At 48.5% G+C, this 27,181-nt stretch overlaps 1 protein-coding gene, 1 long non-coding RNA gene and 1 pseudogene across 2 annotated transcripts in view; 2 read left to right on the top strand and 1 right to left on the bottom strand.

Annotated features, from left to right (window-relative positions):
• The window catches only part of LOC140399231 (volume-regulated anion channel subunit LRRC8A), a 98,158-nt gene extending 76,712 nt beyond the window's left edge, over window positions 1-21,446 (top strand). Inside the window, exon 3 of the mRNA XM_072488627.1 lies at window positions 18,511-21,446. Within this exon, the coding sequence (XP_072344728.1) occupies window positions 18,513-21,047 (2,535 nt within the window). The 5' untranslated portion in view covers window positions 18,511-18,512 and the 3' untranslated portion in view covers window positions 21,048-21,446. The remainder of the gene's footprint in view (window positions 1-18,510) is intronic.
• LOC140399234 (uncharacterized) lies at window positions 577-26,773 on the bottom strand. The gene is made up of 2 exons (XR_011937667.1): window positions 26,656-26,773; window positions 577-3,308 (listed from the first exon to the last, which is right to left on the bottom strand). It is a non-coding gene; the product is annotated as an uncharacterized lncRNA (long non-coding RNA).
• Window positions 16,641-17,012, top strand: LOC140398845 (large ribosomal subunit protein eL43-like; annotated as a pseudogene).
• Window positions 26,774-27,181: the final 408 nt, after the last annotated feature.

Genomic DNA, 27,181 nt, shown 5'->3' with positions numbered 1-27,181 from the left:
TTTTAGCAAATGTTTTAAATATACTGTTAACTGTTCAAGGTGTTCTTGTGTTTTTTTTTATTCCAATACATTCTTAACTTCAACATAACTTTGGCCTGAGAGTTTCTAATTTTGTCATCAGATAAATCCTCATAATACACAAATTGCAAAATTATTGTTGCAGCTGATTCAGGTTTCCCTTTGGGAATTGGGCAGCCTGGCCCATCTGCCGAGTCATAACAGAGAATAGGCAGGAAAGTGGAGTTGAAGTCCAAGTTCAAATCAGCTATGATCTTATTGAATGACATAACAAATCCGAGAGACCAAATGGCCTCCCCTTCCTAACTCTTAAGTTCTCATGTTAACATCATAAAAGACATTCTAAACACAATGTGTCACAGAACCTATTCAGGGTTCTCTAATCACCAACAGAATTCTTTAGGGAGTTGCAGACCCTGTTCTATTCTTCAACATCCTTCATGAAAGAAAGACACTTCACAGACATTTGAGTAGGAAGAGGAGGACACAAGGCCACCGACGCAGAAAGGTGGAGGCCAAAAGTATCTTACGACAGTTAAAAAGAACTCTTGACGCAAATTAACATCCAACTTTCATTTTTATTGAACAGTGTCAGGGTTGGCCAGGCTTGGTTGCTGGGCAAAAGCAATATCTGATTTGGATGTGGTGCTGCCATAGTCAAATAGCTTACCAACATTCACTGTTAAAAGACTGAGACACCCTTAGAACTGTACGTCTGCACACGTTAGCCTTCAGGCGAGTACAGCAAAGTTTAAAGCAAAAGAAATACAATGTACTGATAAATATTTGTTCTTAATGACTCTGTTTCAGAATTTAGTCTTTATCTACTCATTGATTTATAAAGCCACACTCAGGTGACAAGTGTTATCAGTGGGTGAGGTTATTTATCTTAAATGTTTCTCTTTATTATTGATAATAGAGATGAAATGTTTATTTTTACTAATCCAAAATTTGCAAAAGATCTTTATTTAATAGATTCAGTACAAGATGAATCGTGTTCAGTAGATTAACACAATAGAGACCGTTTCAACAGATGAGAAATGGGAAACTGAAGTGTTAACTAGTTGTAAAATATAATGGGCGAATTCTGTTTAAACATATAAGCACTAATGGGAAATCAGTATAATTAGATTTAAACAGTAGCAGTTCAGAACTTCAATGTCACGGCCTGTGAGAAATCTGTACATAGAGTCATGGCAGGGTGGCAAAGAGGCTAGCACTGCTGCCTCACAGCGCCAGGGACCCGGGTTCGATTCTGACTCTGGCTGACTTGTGTCCCCGTGGCTGTGTGGGTTTCCTCCGGGTGCTTCGGTCTCCTCTCACAGTCCAAAGATGTGCAGGGTAGGTGGATTAGCCATTCTAACTTGCACCTTAGTGTCCACAAGGTTAGATGGGGTTACGGGAATAGGGCGGGGATTGGGCCCAGGTAGTGTGCTCTCCCGGAGGGCCAGTGCAGAATCGATAGGCCAAATGACCTCCTTCAGCACTGTAGTGCATCTATGATTCTATGGATACATGAATGTTCTGTAATTTAATCAAGTGATTCAGATTGTGTCATAAAGCAAAGTCCATGCACGTGAAAGGACATTGAACCCAGGGTTAAAGTTAAAGGAATTAACTTTCTTCCAGCTGAAATGTTTTGGAATATTTGCTTTGGTCTCACAGGAACAGGAGTAAGCTATTCATCTCCAGTTCAATTATGGTACATCTTAACTCCATCTTAGTTCTGAAACCTTTTATAGCCTACCTTAAAGAAATATCAATTACAATTTTGAAATTTTTGATCGGCTCCCTAGCTTCAGCAGTATTTTGGGGGGAGAGAATCTCAGTTAACTAATAAACACTGCCAAGTTCTTAAAGAGTCAATTAGTCTGGGCAGAAATAATGATTTGATACCACAGTTGGCACCTACCCCCTCTGAAGGAGAGCATTCAGACAGCATTCCTATATCCGGTCACTTTCCAGTTACTCTGGAAACTCCAACCATACAGTCTCAAACTCCCCTTAAATGGTATAAAGTCGATTCATAGATGAGTAACTTTGAGGCATAATGGAAACATGACAGCATGAGTCGGAGAGATGGTGACATCGTGCTAATGTCACTGGTTGGCGATCCAGAGGTCGAGACTAATAGTCTGGCGACGTTATTTCAAATCTCACAACAGCAGCTGGTGGAATTATAAATTAATTTGTCAATCAGGAAGGTGAAGCTAGTCTCCGTAATGGTAACTATCATTGATATCCATCTTATTTGTTAATGTCCTTTAGGGAAGGAAATCTGGTCATGTGCAATGTGATGAACTCTTAACTGTCCTCGAGCTGCTCCATTCGAGGGCAGTTAGGGATGGGCAATGCCCATATTCTGCGTGGGTTTCCTCTGGGTGCTCCTCCGAGCCCCCGCAGCCCTGGTGGATTCACTACGGCTGTACGAGCAGGTGCTGCTCGGGTAGGACCTTGCAGAACAGGAGCCTGCCCCAGAGGAGAAGGGACCAGCCAGTGAGGATAGAGAGCTGGCCATCCAACAGGCTGAGGGGGAGGTGAGAAGGCGATGCCGCAACAGGCCTCAAGTATACCGGCAGCGCCTGTCATTTGAGGACCTGCCGGACTGAGCGTATTGATAAAGACTCCGGCTGAGTAGGGTGACTGTGCGACATCTTTGCCGCATCATGGCGTACATGGAACCGCGGGGGTATGGAGGGGGAAAGCCACTACTGGTGGCTGTCAAGGTGACGGTCACTCTGAACATCTATGTGGTCCTTCCAGGCGACAAGTGGGGTCCTGTCTGGGATCTCCCAGACCTCCACCACATGTCCCCCTACAACTGCACCTGCAGGCGCTGGATGGTTGCTGACACCCCCTCATGTAGTCCCTGCCTCTGCACCTGCATCTCCAACATTAATGGGACCCCTGTTTCCAGAAGCCGGAGACCCATCTCGGCAGCATCTAGACCTCGGGGCTGGGCTGCCCTCTGACTGTCTTTCTCCCCCCCTCAGGGGTTCCTACTTCAACTTGATGTCCGCAGCATGTGTGTGGTGCGGACTAGATAGTTTCCCAGGAGCCTCTTCACTAACATGCCCAACCGAGGTGAATGTCCCTGGGGTAGTGGAGGGGGCCGATGGCAGCAGGGCCGCGAAGTCGGTGTCGTCCCCGGACATGTCCTCCAGGGTGCTGCGGGGTTGCGAACTGGGGGCTCTCCTTGCCTGCAGGGTGCGCCTCATCACCAGATGAATCTTGGGCGTTGCGGCCGGGGCGGGGGACGCCAGATGGCCCTACCTCGTCGTCAGGTGATCCTGCAGGACAAAAGACAAATCTGTTCCACGGGCTATGATAGAATATTTCATACTAAATAGACCAGAAAATATAAGTAATATAGACAATTTGAGGAAAGATTTGAGGTTGGAGACTGAGAGCAGTTTAGAAGTCTTCATAATTATAATTCCAATTTTCTGAGGGCGAAGAGAAATGGGATGACAGAAATTAGAAATTGTTTGATTTTTTTTTACCGGAAACCTCAACGGACGTCAAATTATTCCTAGCCCCAGTAAGGGGAAGCAATCATTTGTCGACAGGTTCTCTAACTGGAAAAATGTTGATATTGCTGAACAAGGAACTTCCAAAAATCATATTAATGCTATGCGTGTGTTCGTTCAAAGATGTAAACTGTCTGGAAGAATTGATTTTGCGTTATCGGCTCAGTTTGAAAAGGAGTGTTCTTATTGGGAGAAAGCGCTGAGACATGTGGTTGCCAAGGTCAAACTGCTGTTTTTTCTGGGACGATCTCTTGAGAGGACATGATGAGTCAGTGTCAAGTCAAAGTGGGAATATTTTAACCTGCCTTGAATATCTCCGTGAATTTGATGAGCTTTTCAAAGGGCATTTGGAAAGTGATCAGTATCGTGGCTCAGGGAAGACCAACCTTTTGACGCACAGAACCTACGATGACTTCATCACTATAATGATAGAGCGGCTCAGAAACCAATTCACTAATGAAGGCAAAGATGCCAAATACTATTCCATAACAGGTGATTCAACACCAGATGTGAGTCATGTGGACCAATTAACATTAATTTAAAGATATGTGACCAATGATGGGTGAAGTTGTAGAGTGATTTCTTTGTTTTGTTCAGCTACAATCCCACACTTCTCACTGTCTGGAGACAACGGTTTTGGAAATAATTGCAATTTTACATTTGGACATCAAAAACTGTCATGGGCAGAGCTTTGATAATGCTGCAAATATGGAGGTCTTCAAACAAGACTTTGCAAGCTCTTGTGCATTTATTAATCCCAGTCACTCGTTGAATTAAATTTGCAATGCCGCAGCTGAATCATGTGAGGAAGCTGTACTTTTTCTGATTTTGTTCAAAATGTGTATGGGCACGATCTTGAGCCCACACTCGCTGCCCGCGGGATTGGCTGCACGGACAGAAAATAGTGTGAGAATCAGAAAATGCAAATCTCTCTGGAGAAATCACATTTCCTGATATTCCCAACCTCTCGCCGCCGACCTTACGAGATTCATGCCCACAAAGGATGTGAAACTCATTTTTAAAAATATATATATTTTTATTCTCCATTTTCACACTTCACTTCAAAATTTACACCCCACCAACCAGACAGTAAACGGTAACAAATGCAAAATCAATCCCCTTAACAATAACAATGATCCCATCCTCCCACCACCCCAAACAACGGCCCGCTTGTCAATATATGCATCCAATAAAACAAACCCTCCCACGGTGGAAACAAAAACCAAAGGAGAAAAAGGAAAAGGGGTCCTGGACCGCCCATGGTCACCATTAACCTATAGAGTCATCCCCACCCCACCCCACCCCCGCCCATGACGACACTCAATGCCATCCAACCTCTGAAAGAGTACCGTTCATGATATCCAATAGTTGTAAACCTACCCCCTCCCCTCCAACTCCTCCCCTCCACTGCGTCTTGTAAAACTCCACCCCCCAATCTCGGTTCCTTCCCCCCAACTTTCCACCCCGGCTAGACCCCTCGGACTCTGTTCTGCCACAGCCCCTCCCCCCACCTCACCCCCATTCACTGGCCGGCTTAAACCGGCCAGCGTGGTGGCCCCCACCCAGGTCCCTTGCCCGGCCCTAGGAAAGCCCAGAAATCCCCTTTTAGCACACAAACCCCGCATATCCACCTGCACCCCAAAGTGCCCTCATTTCGAGTGAAAGTCCCATCACTTCCCTTGTCCAAATATACAACATTGGCTCCTTTAGCCCATACACCTGCACACAGTGAAACAAAAAAGAAGAAAATACAGTCATGAGGTTACATCGGCACATGGCCATTCCTCAATTTCTCAGTTCTGCCACAGTCCTTCTGCTTTCGCAAACTCCTCCGCTGCTTCCGCCGTTCCAAAATAAAAGTACTTGAGCTTGTAAGTCACCCTCAGCTTCGCTGGATATACAATGCCGCACCGCACCTTGCTAATGTACAGTGCCCTCTTCACCCGGTTGAAAGCAGCCCACCTCCTCGCCAGCTCCACCGTAAAGTCCTGGTATACACGTATACCAACTCAAGCCCACTGCACCACCCGCTTCTGCGTGGCCCAGCACAGGACCTTCTCCTTCACACTGTACCTACGGAAGCACAGAGTCATTGCCCTTGGCGGCTCACTCACCTTTGGTACAGGCCTCCACAACCGATGAGCCTGATCCAGTTCATATCGGGAGGGATCCTCCCCCTCCCCCAATAGTTTCGCCAGCATCGTGGCAAAATACTCAGTCAGCCTCGATCCTTCAACTCCTTCGGGCAGACCCACAATCCTCAAATTCTGTCACCTGGATCTGTTTTCCAGGTCTTACATTTTTCCTCGCAGATTCTTGTTAATGTCCATCACCTTCCGCATCTCCTTCCCCATCGAGGCAAGTTGATCACCGTGCTGCAATAACGTCTCCTCCACTTCCTTCAGCGCCTCCCCTTGCTCTCGCACCTCTGCCACTGCGCTCGCCACCGCCTTCGTCACCGGGGAAATCGCCTCCTCCACCAGCACACTCAAAGCCTCCCTCATCTCCTTCCTCATTGTCTCCATGTATTTTGTAAACTGCCTTTCGAATTCCGCAGCCATCACCTTAGTTATTTCTTCAGCCGTAAGCAATGCGGCCTCCACTGGTGCTCCAGCTTCCATTTTCCTTGGTGACCCGGCTGTGACCTTTCCACTCCCCGACGGACCTTCAACTGTTTTTTTTACGGCCGTTTTTTTGCTCACCCTCGATATTTTCCTTCACTGTGCCTCTTCTGTGCCTTCTCCCTGCTTTTGCCACCTCTGTGGACCCTGGGACCGGGCTTAAAGCCCCGAAAATGCCGTTCCCGAACGGGAGCCCTCCATTGTGCAGCTGCCTCCCGCCCGCCGTCACCGGAAGTCTCGTGAAACTCATTTTAATGGTCACTAAATATTTACAGTTTGTTGATATGGTATCACGGTCGGCAAGGTTTGCAACAGGTTTGGCCAGACACACAACAGTTGAGCGGATTCCTCCAGGGGCATAGAGGTAAGTAGGCAATGCCCTGGCGTTCCCTCCCAGTATGCCAAGTTTTGACAACCTGGCAGTGCCAAAAGAGCCAGGGGTGGGCCCTAGCAGGAGCTCTATAGGGGGTGCATTGATATGTGGTACGGGGGAGTGCCGGCTATACCAGGGATGGTTGGGGGTGGGGGGCTGGAGGAGCAGAATGCCAGCACGGATGGTCAGGTGGAGGAGAGCCCCCAATAACTCCATGATAGGGGGCGCGATTCTCCGAGATGGAGACAGAGTGTGAACGCCGCCGCGTTTCACGACGGCGCGAAACAGGCGCGGGCAGTAGCGATTCTGGCCCCCACAGGGTGCCAGCACGGCGCTGGAGTGGTTCACGCCGCTCCAGCCTCCCTTCCTGGTGCCAAATGGGCACTGCACTAACCCGCACATGCGCAGTTGGGCCGCGCTAACCCGCGCATGCGCGGTTGGGCCGCGCTAACCCGCGCATGCGCAGTTGGGCCGCGCTAACCCGCGCATGCGCAGTTGGGCCGCGCTAACCCGCGAATGCGCGGGGGACTTCCTCAGCGCGCCGACCCCGATGCAACTTGGCGTGGGGGTTCAGGGGCCGGCCACGTAATAAAATAGGGCCGGGACTGGAGAGGGACTTGAACCCAGAACCTTATGACTCAGAGAAGGGAGTGTTACCCATCCCCAACTATCTTTGGATTTGCCCAGCCATTGCAGAGGGCAGTTAAGAGTCAACCACATTGCTCTGGGTCTGCAGTCGTAAGCCAGGATAGATAAGGACATTAGTTACCCAGAGTTCCTTTAGTTCATGGTCACCATCATTGAGATGAGTTTTATATTCCAAATGTATTAACTAAATTCAAATGACACCAGCTGCCATAGTGGGACTGGAGTCCATCTCCCTAGAGTATTAGCCCAGGTCTCTGGAATACTAGTCCAGCGATATTACCAGCAGGCCACCTTCTCCTTACACTTTTGAGAACCTTCCTATCTCAATTTGAGAATGAACCCGAGTAAAATAGTGCCCAATCTATGGCTTACATATGAAATTTAGATTTATTGACAGGCATACCGAGGTACAGTGAAAAGTATTCTTCTCCATACAATTCAGGCAGATCATTCCCTACAAGAAAAACATAGGACATACGATAAATACACAATGTAACTACATGGACACAGACATTGGGTGAAGCGTACAGAGTATAGTGCTACAACAGTAGAGACATCAGTTTAGTCCATAAGAGGGTCATTCAAGAGTCTGGAAACAGTGGGGAAGAAACTGATTTTGAATCTGTTGGTGCATGTTCCCAAACCTTTGTATCCTCTGCCTGATGGAAGAGTTTAGAAGAGAGAATAACATGGGTGGGAAGGGTCTTTGATTATGCTGCCCGCTTTCCCAAGGCAGCAGGTGATGTAGACAGAGTCATTGGATGGGAGGTGGGTTCATATGATGAACTGGGCTGTGTTCATGACTCTCTGTAGTTTCTTACGGTCTTGGGCCGAGCAGTTGCCATACCAGGCTGTGATGCAGCCAGATAGGATGCTTTCTATGGTGCATCTGTAAAAAGTGGTAAGAGACAATATGGACATGCTGAATTTCCTTAGTTTCCTGAGGAAGTACAGGTGCTGTGGGCTTTCTTGGTCGACGTGGGTGGACCAGTAAAAATTGTTGGTGATGTGCACACCTAGGAATTTGAAGCTGTCAACCATCTCCACCTCGGCACCATTGATGCAGACAGGTGTGTGTATGATACCTTGCTTCCTGAAGTCGCTGATCAGCTCCTTGGCTTTGCTGACATTGAGGGAGAGATTGTTGTTGTTGCACCATGCCACTAGGTTCTCTATCTCCCTCCTGTACTCGTTGTTTGAGATCCAGATCCAAGGAAGAAGCCAAGAAAAACAACAGGTCTGAGGATTGGAAGCACTTTAGAATTCAGCAAAGGTGGACCAAGGAATTGATTAAGAAGGGGAGAATAGAATACGAGAGTAAGCTTGAAGAGAACATAAAAACTGACAAGAAAAGTTTCTATAGGTACGTGAAGAGAAAAAGATTGGTGAAGACAAATGTAGGTCCCTTACAGTCAGAAACAGGGGAATGTATTATAGGAGACAAAGAAATACCTGAGCAACTAAACACATACTTTGGTTCTGTCTTCACAAATGAGGACACAAATCAAATGCCAGAAATGTCGGGAATGCAGAGTTTAGTAAGAGGGAGGAACTGAAGGAGATCAATATTAGTAGAGAAATGGTGTTGGGGAAATTGATGGGATTGAAGGCTGATGAATCCCCAAGGCCTGATAATCTACATCCCAGAATACTTGAGGAAATGGCTCTAGAAATAATGGATGCATAGATCTCACGCCACAACACAGGGTAGGGTAGGTGGATTGGCCATAGTATATTGCCACTTAATTAAAAAAAGAAATTGGGTACTCTAAATTTTTACAAAAAATAAATAGTAGCTGCATTGGTGGTCACCTTCCAGGATTCTATAGACTCTGGAACACTTCCTACAGATTGGAGGGTAGCTAATGTAACTCCACTATTTAAAAAGGTATGTAAAGAGAAAACGGAATTATAGACCAGTAAGCCTAACATCCCTAGTGAGAAAAATTCCAGAAACCATTATCAAAGGTTTTCAAACAGAGCTCTTGGAAAACAGTGGCAGGTTCGGACAAAGCCAGCATGGATTTCTGAAGGGGAAATATACTTGACAAATCTACTGGAATCCGTCAAGGATGTAACTAGTAGAGTTGACGAAGGGCAGCCAGTAGATGTGGTATATTTGGACTTTCAGAAGGCTTTTGACAAAGTCCACGTGAGATTAAAATTAAAGTGAATGAGATTACCGATAGTGTATTGAGATTGACAGAAAACTGGTTGGCAGACAGGAAACTAAGAGTAGGTATTAACTGCCTTTTTCAAATTGGCAGGCAGTGACTAGTGACGAAACGCAGGGATCAGTGCTGGGACCCCAGCGATTCACTATATCTTTTAATGATTTAGATGAGGGAACAAAATGTAATATCTCCAAATTTGCAGATGACACCAAGTTGGGTTGGAGAGTGAGTTGTGAGGAGGATGCAGATCTCCTTCAGTGTGATTTGGACAAGTTGAGTGAGTGGGCAAACGAATGGCAGATTCAGTATAATTTGGAGAAATGCGAGGTTATCCACTTTGGTAGCAAAAGCAAGAAGATGGACTATTATCTGAATGGTCATAAATTAGGAGAGGGGAATGTGCGAGACCTGTGTGTCCTCGTACACCAGTCACTGAAGGTAAGCATGCAGGTACAGCAGGTGGTAAAGAAGGCAAATGGTATGTTGGTCTCCGTAGTGAGAGGATTCGAGTACCGGAGCAGGGATGTCTTGCTGCAATTATACAGGGCCTTGGTGAGGATATTGTGTGCAGTTTTGATCTCCTTACTGAGGAAGGATGTTCTTGTTCTCAAGGGAGTGCAGCGAAGGTTTACCAGATTGATTTCTGTGGTGGCGGGACTGACGTATGAGGAGAGATTAGGACTGTATTTGCTGGAGTTCAGAAGAATGAATGTGTTCAAGAATGAGGGGGGATCTCACAGAAATCAATAAAACTCTAACAGGACTACACAGGATGGATGCAGGAAGGCTGTTCCTGATGGTGGGTGTGTCCAGAACCAGGGGTGATAGTCTGAGGATACACAGTAGACCATTTAGGACGGATGTGAGGAGAAATGTCTTCACCCAGAGAATGGTGAGTCTGTGGAATTTGTTGCCACAAGAAGTAGTTGAAGCCAAAACATTTACCAAGAAGCAGTTAGATACGAAGGTGAAGGAGATCAAAGGATACGGGGGGGGTGGGGGGGGAACGAGATCAGGCTATTGAGTTGGATGATCAGCCATGATCATAATGAATGGTGGAATCAAGGGGATGGCTGGTCGGCGGAGGGGGGGTGGTGGTGGTGGTGGGGGGGGCATGATGCCCCCCAACTAGGCTGATCACCTGGAATGTTAGAGGGTTGAATGGGCCGGTCAAGAGGGCACGTGTGTTCGCGCATCTGAGGGCTCTGTGTTATACGTTTTACTTACCATTGTATGAAGAGTCAAAAATCCTGTTCCTTTTCACCAAACACCATTTATTTCACTTCTACAGCCTCTGCACAAAACTCTAACAACACACCACCTGACACAAGGGCCACCTGAAGCCCTTTTACATATCAGTGTCAATTATTGGATACTTAACATAAATGAGGCAACTAATTGCAATGTCTCTTAATGCATTACTTAACTCTTAACCCATTACTTAACAGTCTCCCCTTCCTTGGGAAAAAAAAATAATTAGGTGAAAACAAAATTTCAAGAAACTCAAAAACACACACGTGATTTCCCCCCTTCTTTTTTTTCCAAATTTTTTTTTTTAAACACTCTGAAGGCGGACGTGGTAATGTTACAGGAGACACACCTGAAAGTGGGGGACCAAGTCATGCAAAGGAAGGGTTGGGTCAGTCAGGTCTTTCATTCAGGGCTGGACACCAAGACTAGAGGGGTTGCGATTTTGATCAACAAGCGGGTGCAATTTCAGGTGGGCAGTATTGTCTCGGACGGGGGGGGGGGGCCATTATGACATGGTTAGCAGTAAGCTGGAGGGAGGAAGGTAGTCTTGGTTAATGTGTACGTGCCAAATTCGGATGATGTGGAATTTATAAAGAGGTTGCTGGGGAAGATACCTGACCTGGACTTGCACAAGCTGGTTATGGGAGGGGATTTTAATACAGTCATCGACCCCGGCCTGGAACGGTCGTGTTCGAAAACGGGCAGGGTGCCAGCAATGGCAAAGGAACTGATAGGGTTCATGGAGCAGATGTGGGGGGTCGACCCATGGAGGTTTAGGCAGCCGACGGGGAAGGAGTTTCTCTTTTCATTTGCATGTTCACAAGGTTTATTCCCGGATAGACTTTTTCATTTTGAGTAGGGATTTGCTGGCGGGGGTGGTGGACACGGGGTACTCGGCCATCACTATTTCGGATCATACCCCATACTGGGTGGAACTGCAGGTTAGTGAGGAGAGCTTCCAGCACCCGCAATGGAGGTTGGATGTGGGGTTGTTGGCGGACGAGGTGGTGTGCGAGAGGCTGAGGAAGTGCATGCAGAATTACCTGCAGGTTAATGACATGGGGGAAGTCTCAGCAGCGGTGGTCTGGGAGGCGCTGAAGGCAGTGGTAAGAGGGGAGCTGATTTCGATCCGGGCTCATAGGGACAGGACGGATAGGGCAGAGACGGACCGACTGATTAAGGAGATCCTACAAATAGACAGGAGGTATGTGGTGACCCCGGGGGCGGAGTTCTTAAGGGAGCGTCGGAAGCTGAAGGCTGAGTTCAGGGTGTTGGCCACAGGTAAGGCAGTGGAGCAGCTTAGAAAGGCGAGGGGGGCGTTTTACGAACATGGGGAGAAGGCCAGTAGAATGCTTGCACAGCAGCTTCGGAAGAGGGAGGCGGCCAGGGAAATAGAGAGGGTGATTGATGGGGATGGGAACTTGGTAGGGGAGTCGGCAGGGCTAAACAGGGCGTTCAGGGACTTTTACAGTAGGCTCTACCGCTCGGAGCCCCCCATGGGGCCGATGGGGATGAGACGCTTTTTGGACGGACTGACCTTCCCCAGGGTGGGTAGGAAGCTGGTAGATGGGCTGGGGCCCCCGGTTAGGGCCGAAGAAATAGTTGAGGGCTTGAAGGCAATGCAGTCGGGTAAAGCCCCGCGGCCAGCCGGGTACCCGGTGGAGTTTTAGAAAACGTTCTCGGGGATTATAGGGCCGTTGCTGGTCAAGGTTTTCAATGAGGCGAGGGACAGAGAGGTGCTGCCCCCGACGATGTCACAGGCCACTATTTCGTTGATATTGAAGCGAGACAAGAACCCGGAGCTATACGGGTCATATAGGCCGATCTCGCTGCTCAATGTGGGCGCCAAGTTGCTGGCCAAAATTTTGGCCTCCAGGATTGAAGAGGCTGGAGAGGAAATTGCTGAGGCCTTGACAGAAATCTTTGGATCCTCGCTGTCTTCAGGGGATGTCCCGGAGGACTGGAGAATAGCCAATGTTGTTCCTCTGTTTAAGAAGGGTAGCAAGGATAATCCCGGGAACTACAGGCCGGTGAGCCTTACGTCAGTGGTAGGGAAATTACTGGAGAGAATTCTTCGAGACAGGATCTACTCCCATTTGGAAGCAAATGGACGTATGAGTGAGAGGCAGCACGGTTTTGTGAAGGGGAGGTCGTGTCTCACTAACTTGATAGAGTTTTTCGAGGAGGTCACTAAGATGATTGATGCAGGTAGGGCAGTAGATGTTGTCTATATGGACTTCAGTAAGGCCTTTGACAAGGTCCCTCATGGTAGACTAGTACAAAAGGTGAAGTCACACGGGATCAGGGGTGAGCTGGCAAGGTGGATACAGAACTGGCTAGGCCATAGAAGGCAGAGAGTAGCAATGGAGGGATGCTTTTCTAATTGGAGGGCTGTGACCAGTGGTGTTCCACAGGGATCAGTGCTGGGACCTTTGCTCTTTGTAGTATATATAAATGATTTGGAGGAAAATGTAACTGGTCTGATTAGTAAGTTTGTAGACGACACAAAGGTTGGTGGAATTGCGGATAGCGATGAGGACTGTCGGAGGATACAGCAGGATTTAGATTATCTGGAGACTTGGGCGGAGAGATGGCAGATGGAGTTTAATCCGGACAAATGTGAGGTAATGCATTTTGGAAGGTCTAATGCAGGTAGGGAATATACAGTGAATGGTAGAACCCTCAAGAGTATTGAAAGTCAAAGAGATCTAGGAGTACAGGTCCACAGGTCATTGAAAGGGGCAACACAGGTGGAGAAGGTAGTCAAGGAGGCATACGGCATGCTTGCCTTCATTGGCCGGGGCATTGAGTATAAGAATTGGCAAGTCATGTTGCAGCTGTATAGAACCTTAGTTAGGCCACACTTGGAGTATAGTGTTCAATTCTGGTCGCCACACTACCAGAAGGATGTGGAGGCTTTAGAGAGGGTGCAGAAGAGATTTACCAGAATGTTGCCTAGTATGGAGGGCATTAGCTATGAGGAGCGATTGAATAAACTCGGTTTGTTCTCACTGGAACGAAGGAGGTTGAGGGGAGACCTGATAGAGGTATACAAAATTATGAGGGGCATAGACAGAGTGGATAGTCAGAGGCTTTTCCCCAGGGTAGAGGGGTCAATTACTAGGGGGCATAGGTTTAAGGTGAGAGGGGCAAGGTTTAGAGTAGATGTACGAGGCAAGTTTTTTACGCAGAGGGTAGTGGGTGCCTGGAACTCGCTACCGGAGGAGGTAGTGGAAGCAGGGACGATAGGGACATTTAAGGGGCATCTTGACAAATATATGAATAGGATGGGAATAGAAGGATACGGACCCAGGAAGTGTAGAAGATTGTAGTTTAGTCGGGCAGCATGGTCGGCACGGGCTTGGAGGGCCGAAGGGCCTGTTCCTGTGCTGTACATTTCTTTGTTCTTTGTTCTTTGTTATTGTGTGCCGGATGTGATTATGGAGGATCAAACTGGGTTTGTCAAGGGCAGGCAGTTGGTGGCCAATATAAGATGACTGCTCAATGTGATTATGATGCCCCCGGAGAGTAGGGAGGTTGAGGTAGTTGTGGCAATGGATGCGGAAAAGGCGTTCGACTGGGTGGAGTGGGACTATCTATGGGAGGTGCTGGGACGATTTGGGTTCGGTAGGGGCTTTATCGACTGGGCCAGGCTGTTGTGCCAGGCCCCAGAGGCTAGTGTAACGATGAATAGGACGACCTCGGACTATTTTAGGCTGTACCGGGGGACGAAATGGGGTGCCCTCTCTCCCCACTGCTGTTTGCGTTAGCTATAGAGCTGCTGGCAATTGCTTTGAGAGCTTCAAAGGGCTGGAAGGGTCTAGTTCGTGGGGGGGGGTGGAACATAGGGTCTCGTTGTACGCGGACGACCTGCTCTTATACGTATCAGATCCAGGGGCAGGGATGGATGAAATTATGGTGATTTTGGGGGAATTTGGCCGGTTTTCGGGGTATAAACTGAATATGACAAAGAGCGAGATGTTTGTAGTCCAGGCGAGGGGTTAGGAGGGTCGGCTGAGGGAGCTGCCGTTTAGGTTAGCAGGGGACTGTTTCAGGTACTTAGGGATACAAGTGGCGCGCGACTGGGTTACACAAGTTGAACTTCTCCCGGTTGGTTGAATAGATGAGGGGCGAGTTTCGGAGATGGGATGCGCTCCTCCTGATCATGAAGCGCATCACCTCCATACTCCCAGAGCGCCTTGAGCCACTGCAATTCGCATACCGCTGCAACCGGTCCACATCAGACACCATTTCCCTGGCCCTACACTCATCCCTAGAGCATCTCGAAAACAAGGACTCCTACATTAGACTCCTATTTATTGACTACAGCTCCGCCTTCAACACCAAAATCCCAGCCAAGCTCATATCAAAGCTCCAAAACCTAGGACTTGGCTCCCCACTCTGCAACTGGATCCTCGATTTTCTGACCAACAGACCCCAATCAGTAAGAATGAACAACAACACCTCCTCCACAATAGTCCTCAACACCGGCGCCCCGCAAGGCTGCATACTTAGCCCCCTACTCTACTCCCTGTACACACACGACTGCGTGGCAAAACTTGGTTCCAACTCCATCTACAAGTTTGCTGACGATACGACCATAGTGGGCCGGATCCCGAATAACGACGAGTCCGAATACAGGAGGGAGATAGAGAATCTAGTGGAGTTGTGCAGCGACAACAATCTCTCCCTCAATGCCAGCAAAACTAAAGAGCTGGTAATTGACTTCAGGAAACAAAGTACTGTACACACCCCTGTCAGCATCAACGGGGCCGAGGTGGAGATGGTTAGCAGTTTCAAATTCCTAGGGGTGACCATCTCCAAAAATCTGTCCTGGTCCACCCACGTCGACGCTACCACCAAGAAAGCACAACAGCGCCTATACTTCCTCAGGAAACTAAGGAAATTTGGCATGTCCACATTAACCCTTACCAACTTTTACAGATGCATCATAGAAAGCATCCTATCAGGCTGCATCACAGCCTGGTATGGCAACTGCTCGGCCCAGGACCGCAAGAAACTTCAGAGAGTCATGAACACCGCCCAGTCCATCACACAAACCTGCCTCCCATCCATTGACTCCATCTACACCTCCCGCTGCCTGGGGAAAGCGGGCAGCATAATCAAAGATCCCTCCCACCCGGCTTACTCACTCTTCCAACTTCTTCCATCGGGCAGGAGATACAGAAGTCTGAGAACACGCACGAACAGACTCAAAAACAGCTTCTTCCCCACTGTCACCAGACTCCTAAATGACCCTCTTATGGACTGACCTCATTAACACTACACCCTGTATGCTTCATCCGATGCCAGTGCTTATGTAGTTACATTGTATATGTTGTGTTGCTCTATTATGTATTTTCTTTTATTCCCTTTTCTTCTCATGTACTTAATGATCTGTTGAGCTGCTCGCAGAAAATACTTTTCACTGTACCTCGGTACACGTGACAAGAAACAAATCCAATCCAATCGTTAGCTGGGAGAGTGCAGACGGTCAAAATGATGGTCCTACCGAGATTTTTATTCATATTTCAGTGTCTCCCAATTTTCACCCCACGGTCCTTTTTTAAGAGGGTTAATAAAATCATCCTGGGCTTTGTGTGGGCGGGTAAGTCCCCGCGAGTGAAAAAGGTGATGCTCGAGCGGAATCTGGGGGAGGGGGGGCTTGCGCTACCGAATTTCAGTAATTATTACTGTCATGATATGCACTCATGCACATAATGAGACACAGACAGGTAGTGACAGACACCCAGTACAGCCAATCAACACACAGGACAGAACACAGCCAATCACCAGCCAGAACACTAGAGGGTGGTCTCCCACTATAAAACACACGAGGCATCAACACTCTGCCTCTTTCCACTGGTGACAACTGTAGTGACAGTCAGGGCGTATATATCAGTTAGCACCTTCTACACGTGGCTCAGAGCTAGTCTGGTCTAGTTAGTTATAGTAAGCACGCTTAGATTAGTAGAGTGTCAAACCCACAGCGAACTGTGTGCACTGCTTAACAAGTTCAATAAAGCTCGGCTCCGGCTCCAAGATGGCCAAAGGCACCAAGAAGGTGGGGATCATGGGGAAATACGGCACCCGGTACGGAGCCTCCCTCCGCAAAATGGTGAAGAAGATCGAGATTAGTCAGCACGCCAAATACACCTGCTCCTTCTGCGGCAAGACAAAGATGAAGCGCAGAGCAGTCGGGATCTGGCATTGTGGATCTTGCATGAAAACAGAGCCTGGGCCTACAACACCACCTCGGCCGTCACCGTGAAGTCTGCAATTCGCCGTCTGCGGGAGCTGAAGGATCAGTGAGCACTGGTCATGGAATCAACACCTTCCAGAGGTTTATGTATCAGCAAACTTGTTAATAAAATGTTAAAGACAAAAAAAAAAACAACTTCAATAAAGCGTATTAAACTAACGTCAAAGTTTGGAGTCTACTTTCAAGTACAACTGCATCCAGTTGCAGTCCGTGTTACCCCAGGGTGATTAACACGACAATTACTGGGCGGCTAACATAGCCATGATGAGGAAGTGGGTGGTGGGGGCGGGGTCAGTTTGTGAGTAGATGGAGGCATTTTCATGTAGGGGCACCAGTCTGGGGGCGTTGATAACGGCACCTCTGCCGTTCCCGCCGGCGAGATACTCCACCAGCCCTGTAGTGGTGGCAGCCCTCAGAATCTGGGGTCAGTGGAGGAGGTACGTTGGAGCAGTAGGAGCATCCGTCTGGTCCCCAATATGTGACAATCACTGGTTTGCCCCGGGGAGCTTGGATGGGGGATTCTGAGTATGGCGAAGGGAGGGAATTGAGAGGATGGGGGACCTGTTTTTAGAGGGGAGCTTCCCTAGCTTGAGGGCGCTGGAGGGGAAGTTTGGATTGGCAAGGGGGAACAAATTTAGATATTTACAGGTGCGGGACCTTCTGCGCAGGCAGGTATCATCCTTCCCACTCCTGCCACTAAGGGGGATCCAGGATAGGGTAGTGTCTAGGGGATGGGTGGGAGAGGGGAGCGTCTTGGACATCTACAAAGAACTCATGGGGGCGGAGGAGACGCAGACCGAGGAGCTGAAGCGTAAGTGGGAGGAAGAGCTTAGTGGTGAGATGGAGGGTGGCTTATGGGCGGACGCGTTGAGTAGGGTCAACGCGACCGCAACATGCGCCAGGCTCAGCTTCATCCAATTCAAGGTGGTCCGCCGGGCCCACATGACAGTGGCCCAGATGAGTAGATTCTCAGGTGTGTAAAATGTGCGGGAGGACCAGCGAACCATTTCCACATGTTCTGGGCGTGTCCAAAACTTAGGGATATTGGCAGAGGTTTGCGGACGTCATGTCCAGAGTATTGAAAACAAGGGTGGCAACGAGTCCAGGGGTGGCGATTTTTGGGGTGTCGGAAGACCCGGGAATCCAGGAAGAGAAAGAGGCAGATGTTCTGGCCTTTGCTTCCCTGGTAGCCCGGAGACGGATACTACTAGCTTGGGGGGACTCAAAGACCCCGAAATCGGAGACCTGGTTATCTGACGAGCTTTCTCAGCCTGGAGAAGATTAAGTTCGCTTTGAGAGGGTCACTGCTAGGGTTCACCCAGAGGTGGCAACCATTCATTGACTTCTTCGCGGAGAATTAATCGTTAGCAGGGGGTGGGTGGGAGGCGGGGTTAAGGTAGCGTAGAATAGGGGGTGAATTTGGCGGGATGGGAGTCGGTGATTGCACTATGTTTATTATTCTTTGTACATTGTTTTTTTACTGTTGCTGTTTATAATGCCAAAAATACCTCATTAAAATTGCTTATTAAAAAAAAATGAATGGCGAAGTGGGCTTGAAGGGCCGAATGGCCTCCTCCTGCTCCTATTTCCTATGTTTCTATGAATAATGGTTCACCTCTTCCTCTTTGTTTAGGAATGTTTACCTTCGAGGAATTTTCTTCGGTGAGTAAAGCTCCTCCCTCCTTCCGGATCTTCAAACCCTGGTGGGACACCTTCATGGATTATTTGGCCATAACAATGTTGATGATCGCTGTGTTTGGAGGCACCACCCAGATCTACAAAGACAAAACTGTGTGTCTGCCAATCATGGATCCTGTTAGCCGCAGGTATTCAGGCACTGGAGCTAACTCAACCATCAACTCACGCGCTGGAACCAACTCAACCATGACAAACACCACTGCTGCTCACAATATATCTGTGCGTCCTGTGGGGTCACTTCCCCCAGATTTCACCAGATTGACACATGTTGATGCTGTATATGCTGTAACTGAGGGCAAAGCCAACTTGGACATTCAGCAGTATCGCTTCGTCAACCGGTCGTGCTACTTCCACGCGGTGCCCTGGTTCCCCAAGTACTTCTCCTACTTCATTCTGCTCCATACGGTGGCCTTGATGATTTGCAGCAACTTCTGGTTCAGGTACCCCAAGACGAGCTCCAAGATGGAGCACCTGATCTTCATCCTGGAGAAGTGCTTCGAGTCGCCGTGGACCTCGGACGTCCTGTCGCTGGCAGTCACCGAGCAGAGCAGCAGCGACAACGTAAGGGTGCAGGACCGGCGCAAGAGCGCCCCGGCCACTTTAAAGGCTGTCTCCCCGGGGATCCGGGACTCCAGCAAAGCCGGGGTCCAGCCCAACCCGGTGATACAGCGGCAGAACGAGCTGCTGGACAAGAAGGACTGGGAGCGGGCTAAAGCCCTGTTCGAGAAGGTGAAGAAGTTCAAGCTGCATGTGGAGCAGGAGGACAGCATCTACAAACTGTACCTGGGGCAGCTGCTGCTGAAGACCCTGCAGTGCATCATCGTCCTGTGCTACTTCGCTGCCTTCGTCGAGGTGGTGACATTCGACATCATCTGCCGCCCGGGCATAGAGTCGGTGGTCGGCTATAGGGTTTTCATCTGCACTTTCAGCATCGCCCTGCTGCTGCGCAGGCTGCTGTTGCTCTACCTGTGCCTTGTGGGAATCTACGCGCTGCTCTGCTTCCGCACCGTCATCTGGATCATCCGCACCCCGCTCAAGCAGTACTCCTTCGAGAAGCGGGAGAGCCAGCTGAGTGACATTCCCAATGTGAAGAACGACTTTGCCTTCCTCCTGCACCTCATCGACCAGTACGACCCGCTGTACTGCAAACACTTCTCCACCTTCCTGTCCGAGACCAGCGAGAAGAAGCTGAAGTTACTGAGCCTCAACAGTGACTGGACTCCGGGGAAGGTGAGGCAGCAGCTGATCAGAGGCAGCCAGGAGCAGTTAGAACTCCACCTCTTCATGCTGACCGGGGTCCCCGAGGCAGTCTACGACGTGACCGAGATCCAGTCCCTAACGATGGAACTGTGCAAGGGCATCAGTGTGAGCACCAAGGTGACCCAGCTGGTCCACCTGGAGGAGCTCACCATCGTCAACTGCATCGTGACCATCAAACCGGCCGCCCTCTTCTTCCTGAGCAACCAATTGCACTCGCTGTCCGTCACATTCTCCAATCACGAGGAGGTCCCCGAATGGATCGGCAAACTGACCAAATTAAGGTCGCTCTACTTGACGGGGAACGTGAACGCCGACGACAAGAGGCTGGAACTGGAGTTCCTGAAAGAGCTTCGCTACCTGAAAGTCTTTCAGATCAACAGCAACCTCCTGAAGATCCCCTTCAACGTGCTGTACGTGGCGCCCCACCTGGTGGAGCTGTCCATCCTCAACAACAAGAACAAGCTGGAGATGCTCCACAACCTGGGCAGTCTGGTCAACCTGTCCCGCCTCACTCTGCAAAACTGCGACCTGGAGATCATCCCAAATGGCATTTTCCGCCTCTCCAACCTGCAGGAGCTGAACCTCCAGGACAACGAGCTTGCCACCGTGGACGAAATCGAAAACCTGCAGCGCCTGCGCAAGTTGTCCTCCTTGAATCTGAGTTTCAATAAAATCAAGTCCATTCCCGACTCCTTTAGTGTCATCAGCAACCTTGAACACTTTAACGTGTCCAACAATATGATTGAAACATTGCCAAATAGCATGTTCAACATGCCGAAGCTACTACATTTGGAATTGAACAGCAATCTCCTGATTGCCATCCCCCCCAGCATTAAGTACCTCAAAAACCTCAAGTACCTGGATCTAAGCTCCAATAAATTGGAGCATCTACCAGACGAGCTGTTCCAGTGCAAAAAGCTCAAGACCCTGAAGCTAAACAATAACTTGCTCACGTCCATTAGTGGGAAGATCCAACAATGTTCCCAGCTCTTAAGACTAGAACTCAAAGGGAATCCACTGGATGACCTCCCAGTAGAGATAACGCAATGCAGCAAATTGAAGCAAAATGGGCTGATATTGGACGAATACTTGTTTGAGGCACTTCCCATGCAAATCAAAATAGGCATGAGCGCTAACCCCGAACCTCCTGCCGAGATCAGGCTGATAATACCCAGCAATATGCCCCACCCTGACTTGGAACACTTGGTATAAAATCAGGAATGTGGTCCAACCAAAGATTCTTTTACTCCCGTGACCCCCAAAAGAGAAGAAAAAAAACAAACCCTCCTGACCCACCTTACAGCTAAAATTTCTGGAAATGTCTCACAATGCATGGAAACTGGGCTAAGATTGAAGATTACTGCATTATAGCATGTGTTAGCAGAACATGTCGGTTGACATGGTTGACTCGTCAAGTGTCGAATAATGAGAATTTCTATTTTCTGTATGTTAAGCAACACAGGTGAAAGAGTATTATGACCCAATTAAACCCAATGTACAAATTAGGATTGGTTAATTTACCATTGACAAAACAACGAAACAAAATTAACCCTGGAGCATTTTAGGTTATACAAGATAGTCACTACAAGTAACAACAGTCCCAATAAAATAAAAAATAAAAAAGAGTTTTGTCCGGTGTTAGGTATTATTTCCATTCAACCACACATTTTAGATTATTTAAGTTAGCATCGAGGTGTCCACATTTACTGACAAAGGGGTGTATGCTTCACAGTGTGGGAAAAATCAGGATTCAGATCCTAACTTCACTCCGAAGATGGACATGGGATTCCTGCAAGAGGGATTCTTACAAATAGTTGGGTTGCCCACTGCAGGAGGGGCAACTGCAGTCCAGCACTGCACCAGATTTAAAAGGTTAAAGGATTCATGCCACTGTTCTCCAAACATTTACAATTTAACAGACCTGGAGGAGAGTTCTGCGCAGTGCTTGCTCTATAGGGGCCATTTAAAAAAGATATAATTTTATTGAAGATTTTCCGTTTACAATAACTTTTATAACAAAACCAACATCAACAACAGCAGATTTATCACAGAACAACGTAACGAAAATACAACCATCCACTACTAGAAAGAAAAAATAAAACCTAAACTCGACCCCGACCCTTAGCAACTAACGGTACTAATTCCTTAAAAGTAGGCAACGAATGGCTGCCATCTCCCGGAGAACCCCTCAACCGACCCCCTGAAGGTGTACTTGACTTTCTCCAGGTACAAGAAATCCATTAGGTCACCCAACCATTCAGAGGCGCTGGGCAGAGTAGGAGACCTCCACCCCAGCAGAACTCGCCTCCAGGCAATCAACGAGGTGAAGGTGGGGACGGTCTGCCTTACCCCCTCATTTGCAGCCCCAGCGAGTCTGACACCCCAAAATGGCCACCAAAGGACAAGGCTCCAGATCAGTAGTCAGAATCGCTGACATGGTGCGAAAGAAGGAGCCACAAGAACGTACAATGACCTTCCTCTAGGTCATTGATAAAAATGACAAACAGCAACGGCCCCAGAACAGATCCTTGTGGTACTCCACTTGTGACTGTACTCCATTCTGAACATTTCCCATCAACCACCACCCTCTGTCTTCTTTCAGCTAGCCAATTTCTGATCCACATCTCTAAATCACCCTCAATCCCCAGCCTCCGTATTTTCTGCAATAGCCTACCGTGGGGAACCTTATCAAACGCTTTGCTGAAATCCATATACACCACATCAACTGCTCTACCCTCATCTACCTGTTCAGTCACCTTCTCAAAGAACTCAATAAGGTTTGTGAGGCATGACCTACCCTTCACAAAGCCATGCTGACTATCCCTGATCATATTATTCCTATCTAGATGATTATAAATCTTGTCTCTTATAATCCCCTCCAAGACTTTACCCACTACAGACGTGAGGCTCACCGGTCTATAGTTGCCGGGGTTGTCTCTGCTCCCCTTTTTGAACAAAGGGACCACATTCGCTGTCCTCCAGTCCTCTGGCACTATTCCTGTAGCCAATGATGACATAAAAATCAAAGCCAAAGGTCCAGCAATCTCTTCCCTGGCCTCCCAGAGAATCCTAGGATAAATCCCATCAGGTCCCGGGGACTTATCTATTTTCAGCCTGTCCAGAATTGTCAACACCTCTCCCCTACGCACCTCAATGCCATCTATTCTATTACCCTGCGGCTCAGCATTCTCCTCCACAACATTATCTTTTTCCTGAGTGAATACTGACGAAAAATATTCATTTAGTATCTCGCCTATCTCTTCAGACTCCACACACAATTTCCCATCCCTGTCCTTGACTGGTCCTACTCTTTCCCTAGTCATTCGCTTATTCCTGACATACCTATAGAAACCTTTTGGGTTTTCCTTGATCCTTCCTGCCAAATACTTCTCATGTCCCCTCCTTGCTCGTCTTAGCTCTCTCTTTAGATCCTTCCTCGCTACCTTGTAACTATCCACCGCCCCAACTGAAACTTCACACCTCATCTTCACATAGGCCTCCTTCTTCCTCTTAACAAGAGATTCCACTTCCTTGGTAAACCACGGTTCCCTCGCTCGACGCCTTCCTCCCTGCCTGACCGGTACATACTTATCAAGAACACGCAGTAGCTGATCCTTGAACAAGCCCCACTTATCCAGTGTGCCCAACACTTGCAGCCTACTTCTCCACCTTATCCCCCCCAAGTCACGTCTAATGGCATCATAATTGCCCTTCCCCCAGCTATAACTCTTGCCCTGCGGTGTATACTTATCCCTTTCCATCATTAACGTAAACGTCACCGAATTGTGGTCACTGTCCCCAAAGTGCTCTCCTACCTCCAAATCCAACACCTGGCCTGGTTCATTACCCAAAACCAAATCCAACGCGGCCTCGCCTTTTGTTGGCCTGTCAACATATTGTTTCAGGAAACCCTCCTGCACACACTGTACAAAAAACGACCCATCTATTGTACTCGAACTATATCTTTTCCAGTCAATATTTGGAAAGTTAAAGTCTCCCATAATAACTACCCTGTTACTTTCGCTCTTATCCAGAATCATCTTCGCCATCCTTTCCTCTACATCCCTAGAACTATTAGGAGGCCTATAAAAAACTCCCAACAGGGTGACCTCTCCTTTCCTGTTTCTAACTTCAGCCCATACTACCTCGGAAGAAGAGTCCCCATCTAGCATCCTCTCCGCCACCGTAATACTGCTCTTGACTAGCAGCGCCACACCTCCCCCTCTTTTGCCTCCTTCTCTGAGCTTACTAAAACACCTAAACCCCGGAACCTGCAACATCCATTCCTGTCCCTGCTCTATCCATGTCTCCGAAATGGCCACAACATCGAAGTCCCAGGTACCAACCCATGCTGCCAGTTCCCCTACCTTGTTTCGTATACTCCTGGCATTGAAGTAGACACACTTCAAACCACCTACCTGAACACTGGCCCCCTCCTGCGACGTCAAATCTGTGCTCCTGACCTCTATACTCTCATTCTCCCTTACCCTAAAACTACAATCCAGGTTCCCATGCCCCTGCTGCATTAGTTTAAACCCCCCCAAAGAGCACTAACAAATCTCCCCCCCAGGATATTTGTGCCCCTCAGGTTCAGATGTAGACCATCCTGTCTGTAGAGGTCCCACCTTCCCCAGAAAGAGCCCCAGTTATCCAGAAATCTGAATCCCTCCCGCCTGCACCATCCCTGTAGCCACGTGTTTAAATGCTCTCTCTCCCTATTCCTCATCTCACTATTACGTGGCACGGGCAACAACCCAGAGATAACAACTCTGTTTGTTCTAGTTCTGAGCTTCCATCCTAGCTCCCTGAAAGCCTGCCTGACATCCTTGTCCCCTTTCCTACCTATGTCGTTAGTGCCAATGTGGACCACGACTTGGGGCTGCTCCCCCTCCCCCCTAAGGACCCGGAAAACACGATCCGAGACATCACGTACCCTTGCACCTGGGAGGCAACATACCAAACGTGAGTCTCTCACGCTCCCACAAAATCTCCGATCTGTGCCCCTGACTATAGAGTCCCCAATTACTAATGCTCTGCTCCTCTCCCCCCTTCCCTTCTGAGCAACAGGGACAGACTCCGTGCCAGAGGCCCGTACCCCATGGCTTACCCCTGGTAAGTCCCCCCCCCCACAAGTATCCAAAGCGGTATACATGTTTCTCAGGGGAACGGCCGCAGGGGATCCCTGCACTGACTGCTTTTTCCCAGTCCCTCTTACAGTTACCCACCTATCTCCAATCTTTGGTGTAACTAATTCCCCGAAGCTGCTATCTATGACCCCTTCTGCCTCCCGAATGATCCGAAGTTCTTCCAACTCCAGCTCCAGTTCCCTAACTCGGTCTTGGAGGAGCTGGAGATGGCAGCACTTCCTGCAGGTAAAATCAGCAGGGACACTAACTGCATCCCTCACCTCAAACATCCTGCAGGAGGAACATTGCACTCCCTTCCCTGCTATTCCTCTAACTTTCTACCAAGATCTGGCTAACAACTAAATTAAAATTTTTATAAAAAACAATAATAATATAATAAAATATGGTACTTACCTCAGACCAATGGGTTTTATTATTAGGTTAGAGGAGGAGGGCGGGTGGGAGACACTACATGTGTAGTGTCTCGGGTTTCCTCTCCACCAGAATTTATTGGTGAGGGTCTTCCCAGACGTCCGCGGGTCGACTTCCTGTTCCCGCCTAAAACACTAATTTTAAAAAAAAAAAAAAAAATTCTCAGCTCCTGCTGAAATTGACTAACCAGCCAGCTCCACTCCCGCCGAAATTGACTGGCCTGCCCCTGCAAAGACAAGTGCTTTTAAAGGACACACTTACCTCCCAGCAACCACTTCCGCACTGCTCCCGCTGAAACTGACTCACCAGCTGATTCTCCCGCCGAAATCGACTGGCCTGCCCCTGCAAAGACAAGTGCTTTTAAAGGACACACTTACCTCCCAGCAACCACTTCCGCACTGCTCCCGCTGAAACTGACTCACCAGCTGATTCTCCCGCCGAAATCGACTCTATGAAGATGTAGAGTTCACCCAGCGAAGGGCCTCACTCCACAGTTCTTCATCCACCATAGGTCCCAACTCCCCCTCCCACTTCATTTTAACCTCATCCAAGGAATTGATTCCTTCGACAGGATCCACCCATAGATGCCAGACATGCTACCCTCCTCCGACCCCGAGTCCTCTCCATCAGAGATGGCGGCAGCACCGTGGGAAAAGTCGGGAATGCCCTTCGCTCAAAATTCCGGAATTGGAGGTCCCTGAACAAGTTCGACCCCGAAAGTCCAAACTTCACCAGCAGTTCCTCCAAGCTGGCAAACCGACCATCCACAAACGAATCCCCAAATCTCTCAGGCCCCCTTCCCTCCCCACACGCCAAACCATGACATTCAGTCTCAATGGCTCAAGTAAGTGATTAGCACAAATAGGGGCCAACCTTGATATGGGTCCTAGTTTAAAGTCTCCATATCCTTAGAGTGGACACTACCACCGGGTTCGAAGAATACTGTGCCGGAGAAAACGGAAGTGAGGCCATCACCAGGTCCCCTAAATAACCCTCCTCCATCTATCTCCATATGGAACCCGGATTAATGCACCACCCTAGCACCTTCTCAACATTGGCCGCCCAATAATAAAAAAGCAAATTGGGCAGTGTTGGGCCTCCCAACTATCTTTCCCTTTGAAGAACCATCCTGTGGATCCTCAGGATCCTACCCGCCCATATAAAGGATGATATATTAACCTTAACAAAAAATATTTAACTCTGCCTGCCAAAAACAGGGGAATGTTGTCCCACTTTTGCAAATCAGACTTAACCTTACTCACCAGACTCCTGTAGTTTAATGTGTGGAGTTGGGCAGATTTGTGGGCAACCCAGATACCAGAAGCTAGATATGGCAAGGTGAAAAGGCAGCGCCCGCAGGTCTGCGCCCCTTCCCGGAGGATTAACCGGAAAGTGCTCGTTCTTTTCCAGGTTCGACTTGTATCCTGAAAAGAAGCCAGAGTGCCTCAGTAGCATCATTGTTTCACCCATACGGAGGACTGGGTCTGTAACATAAAGCAGCAGATTGACAGCATCTAAGGATACCCTGTGCTCCATTCTTCCTGCTTTATCCCTTTCCACTTACCCGAGGCTCTCAAAGCCATGGCTAAGGGTTCAATTACTAAAACAAATAGGAGGGGGGACATCGGACACCCGCCTTCTCCCCCTATTCAATGAGAAGTACCCTGTGCTCAAGGGGTTGTATGAACATTAGCCGTGGGGGCCTTATACAATAACCGTACCCATGAGATAAACTTCTGGCCTGGAACAAACCTTTCCAGGACTTTGAAAAGGTGCCTGCACTCCACC

The sequence above is a fragment of the Scyliorhinus torazame genome, chromosome 22 (genome assembly GCF_047496885.1).
Source record: "Scyliorhinus torazame isolate Kashiwa2021f chromosome 22, sScyTor2.1, whole genome shotgun sequence".
In the NCBI taxonomy this organism is placed as follows: Eukaryota; Metazoa; Chordata; class Chondrichthyes; order Carcharhiniformes; family Scyliorhinidae; genus Scyliorhinus; species Scyliorhinus torazame.
Note: the sequence above shows the minus strand (reverse complement) of the source record. Positions and strands in the feature narration are given on the sequence as shown.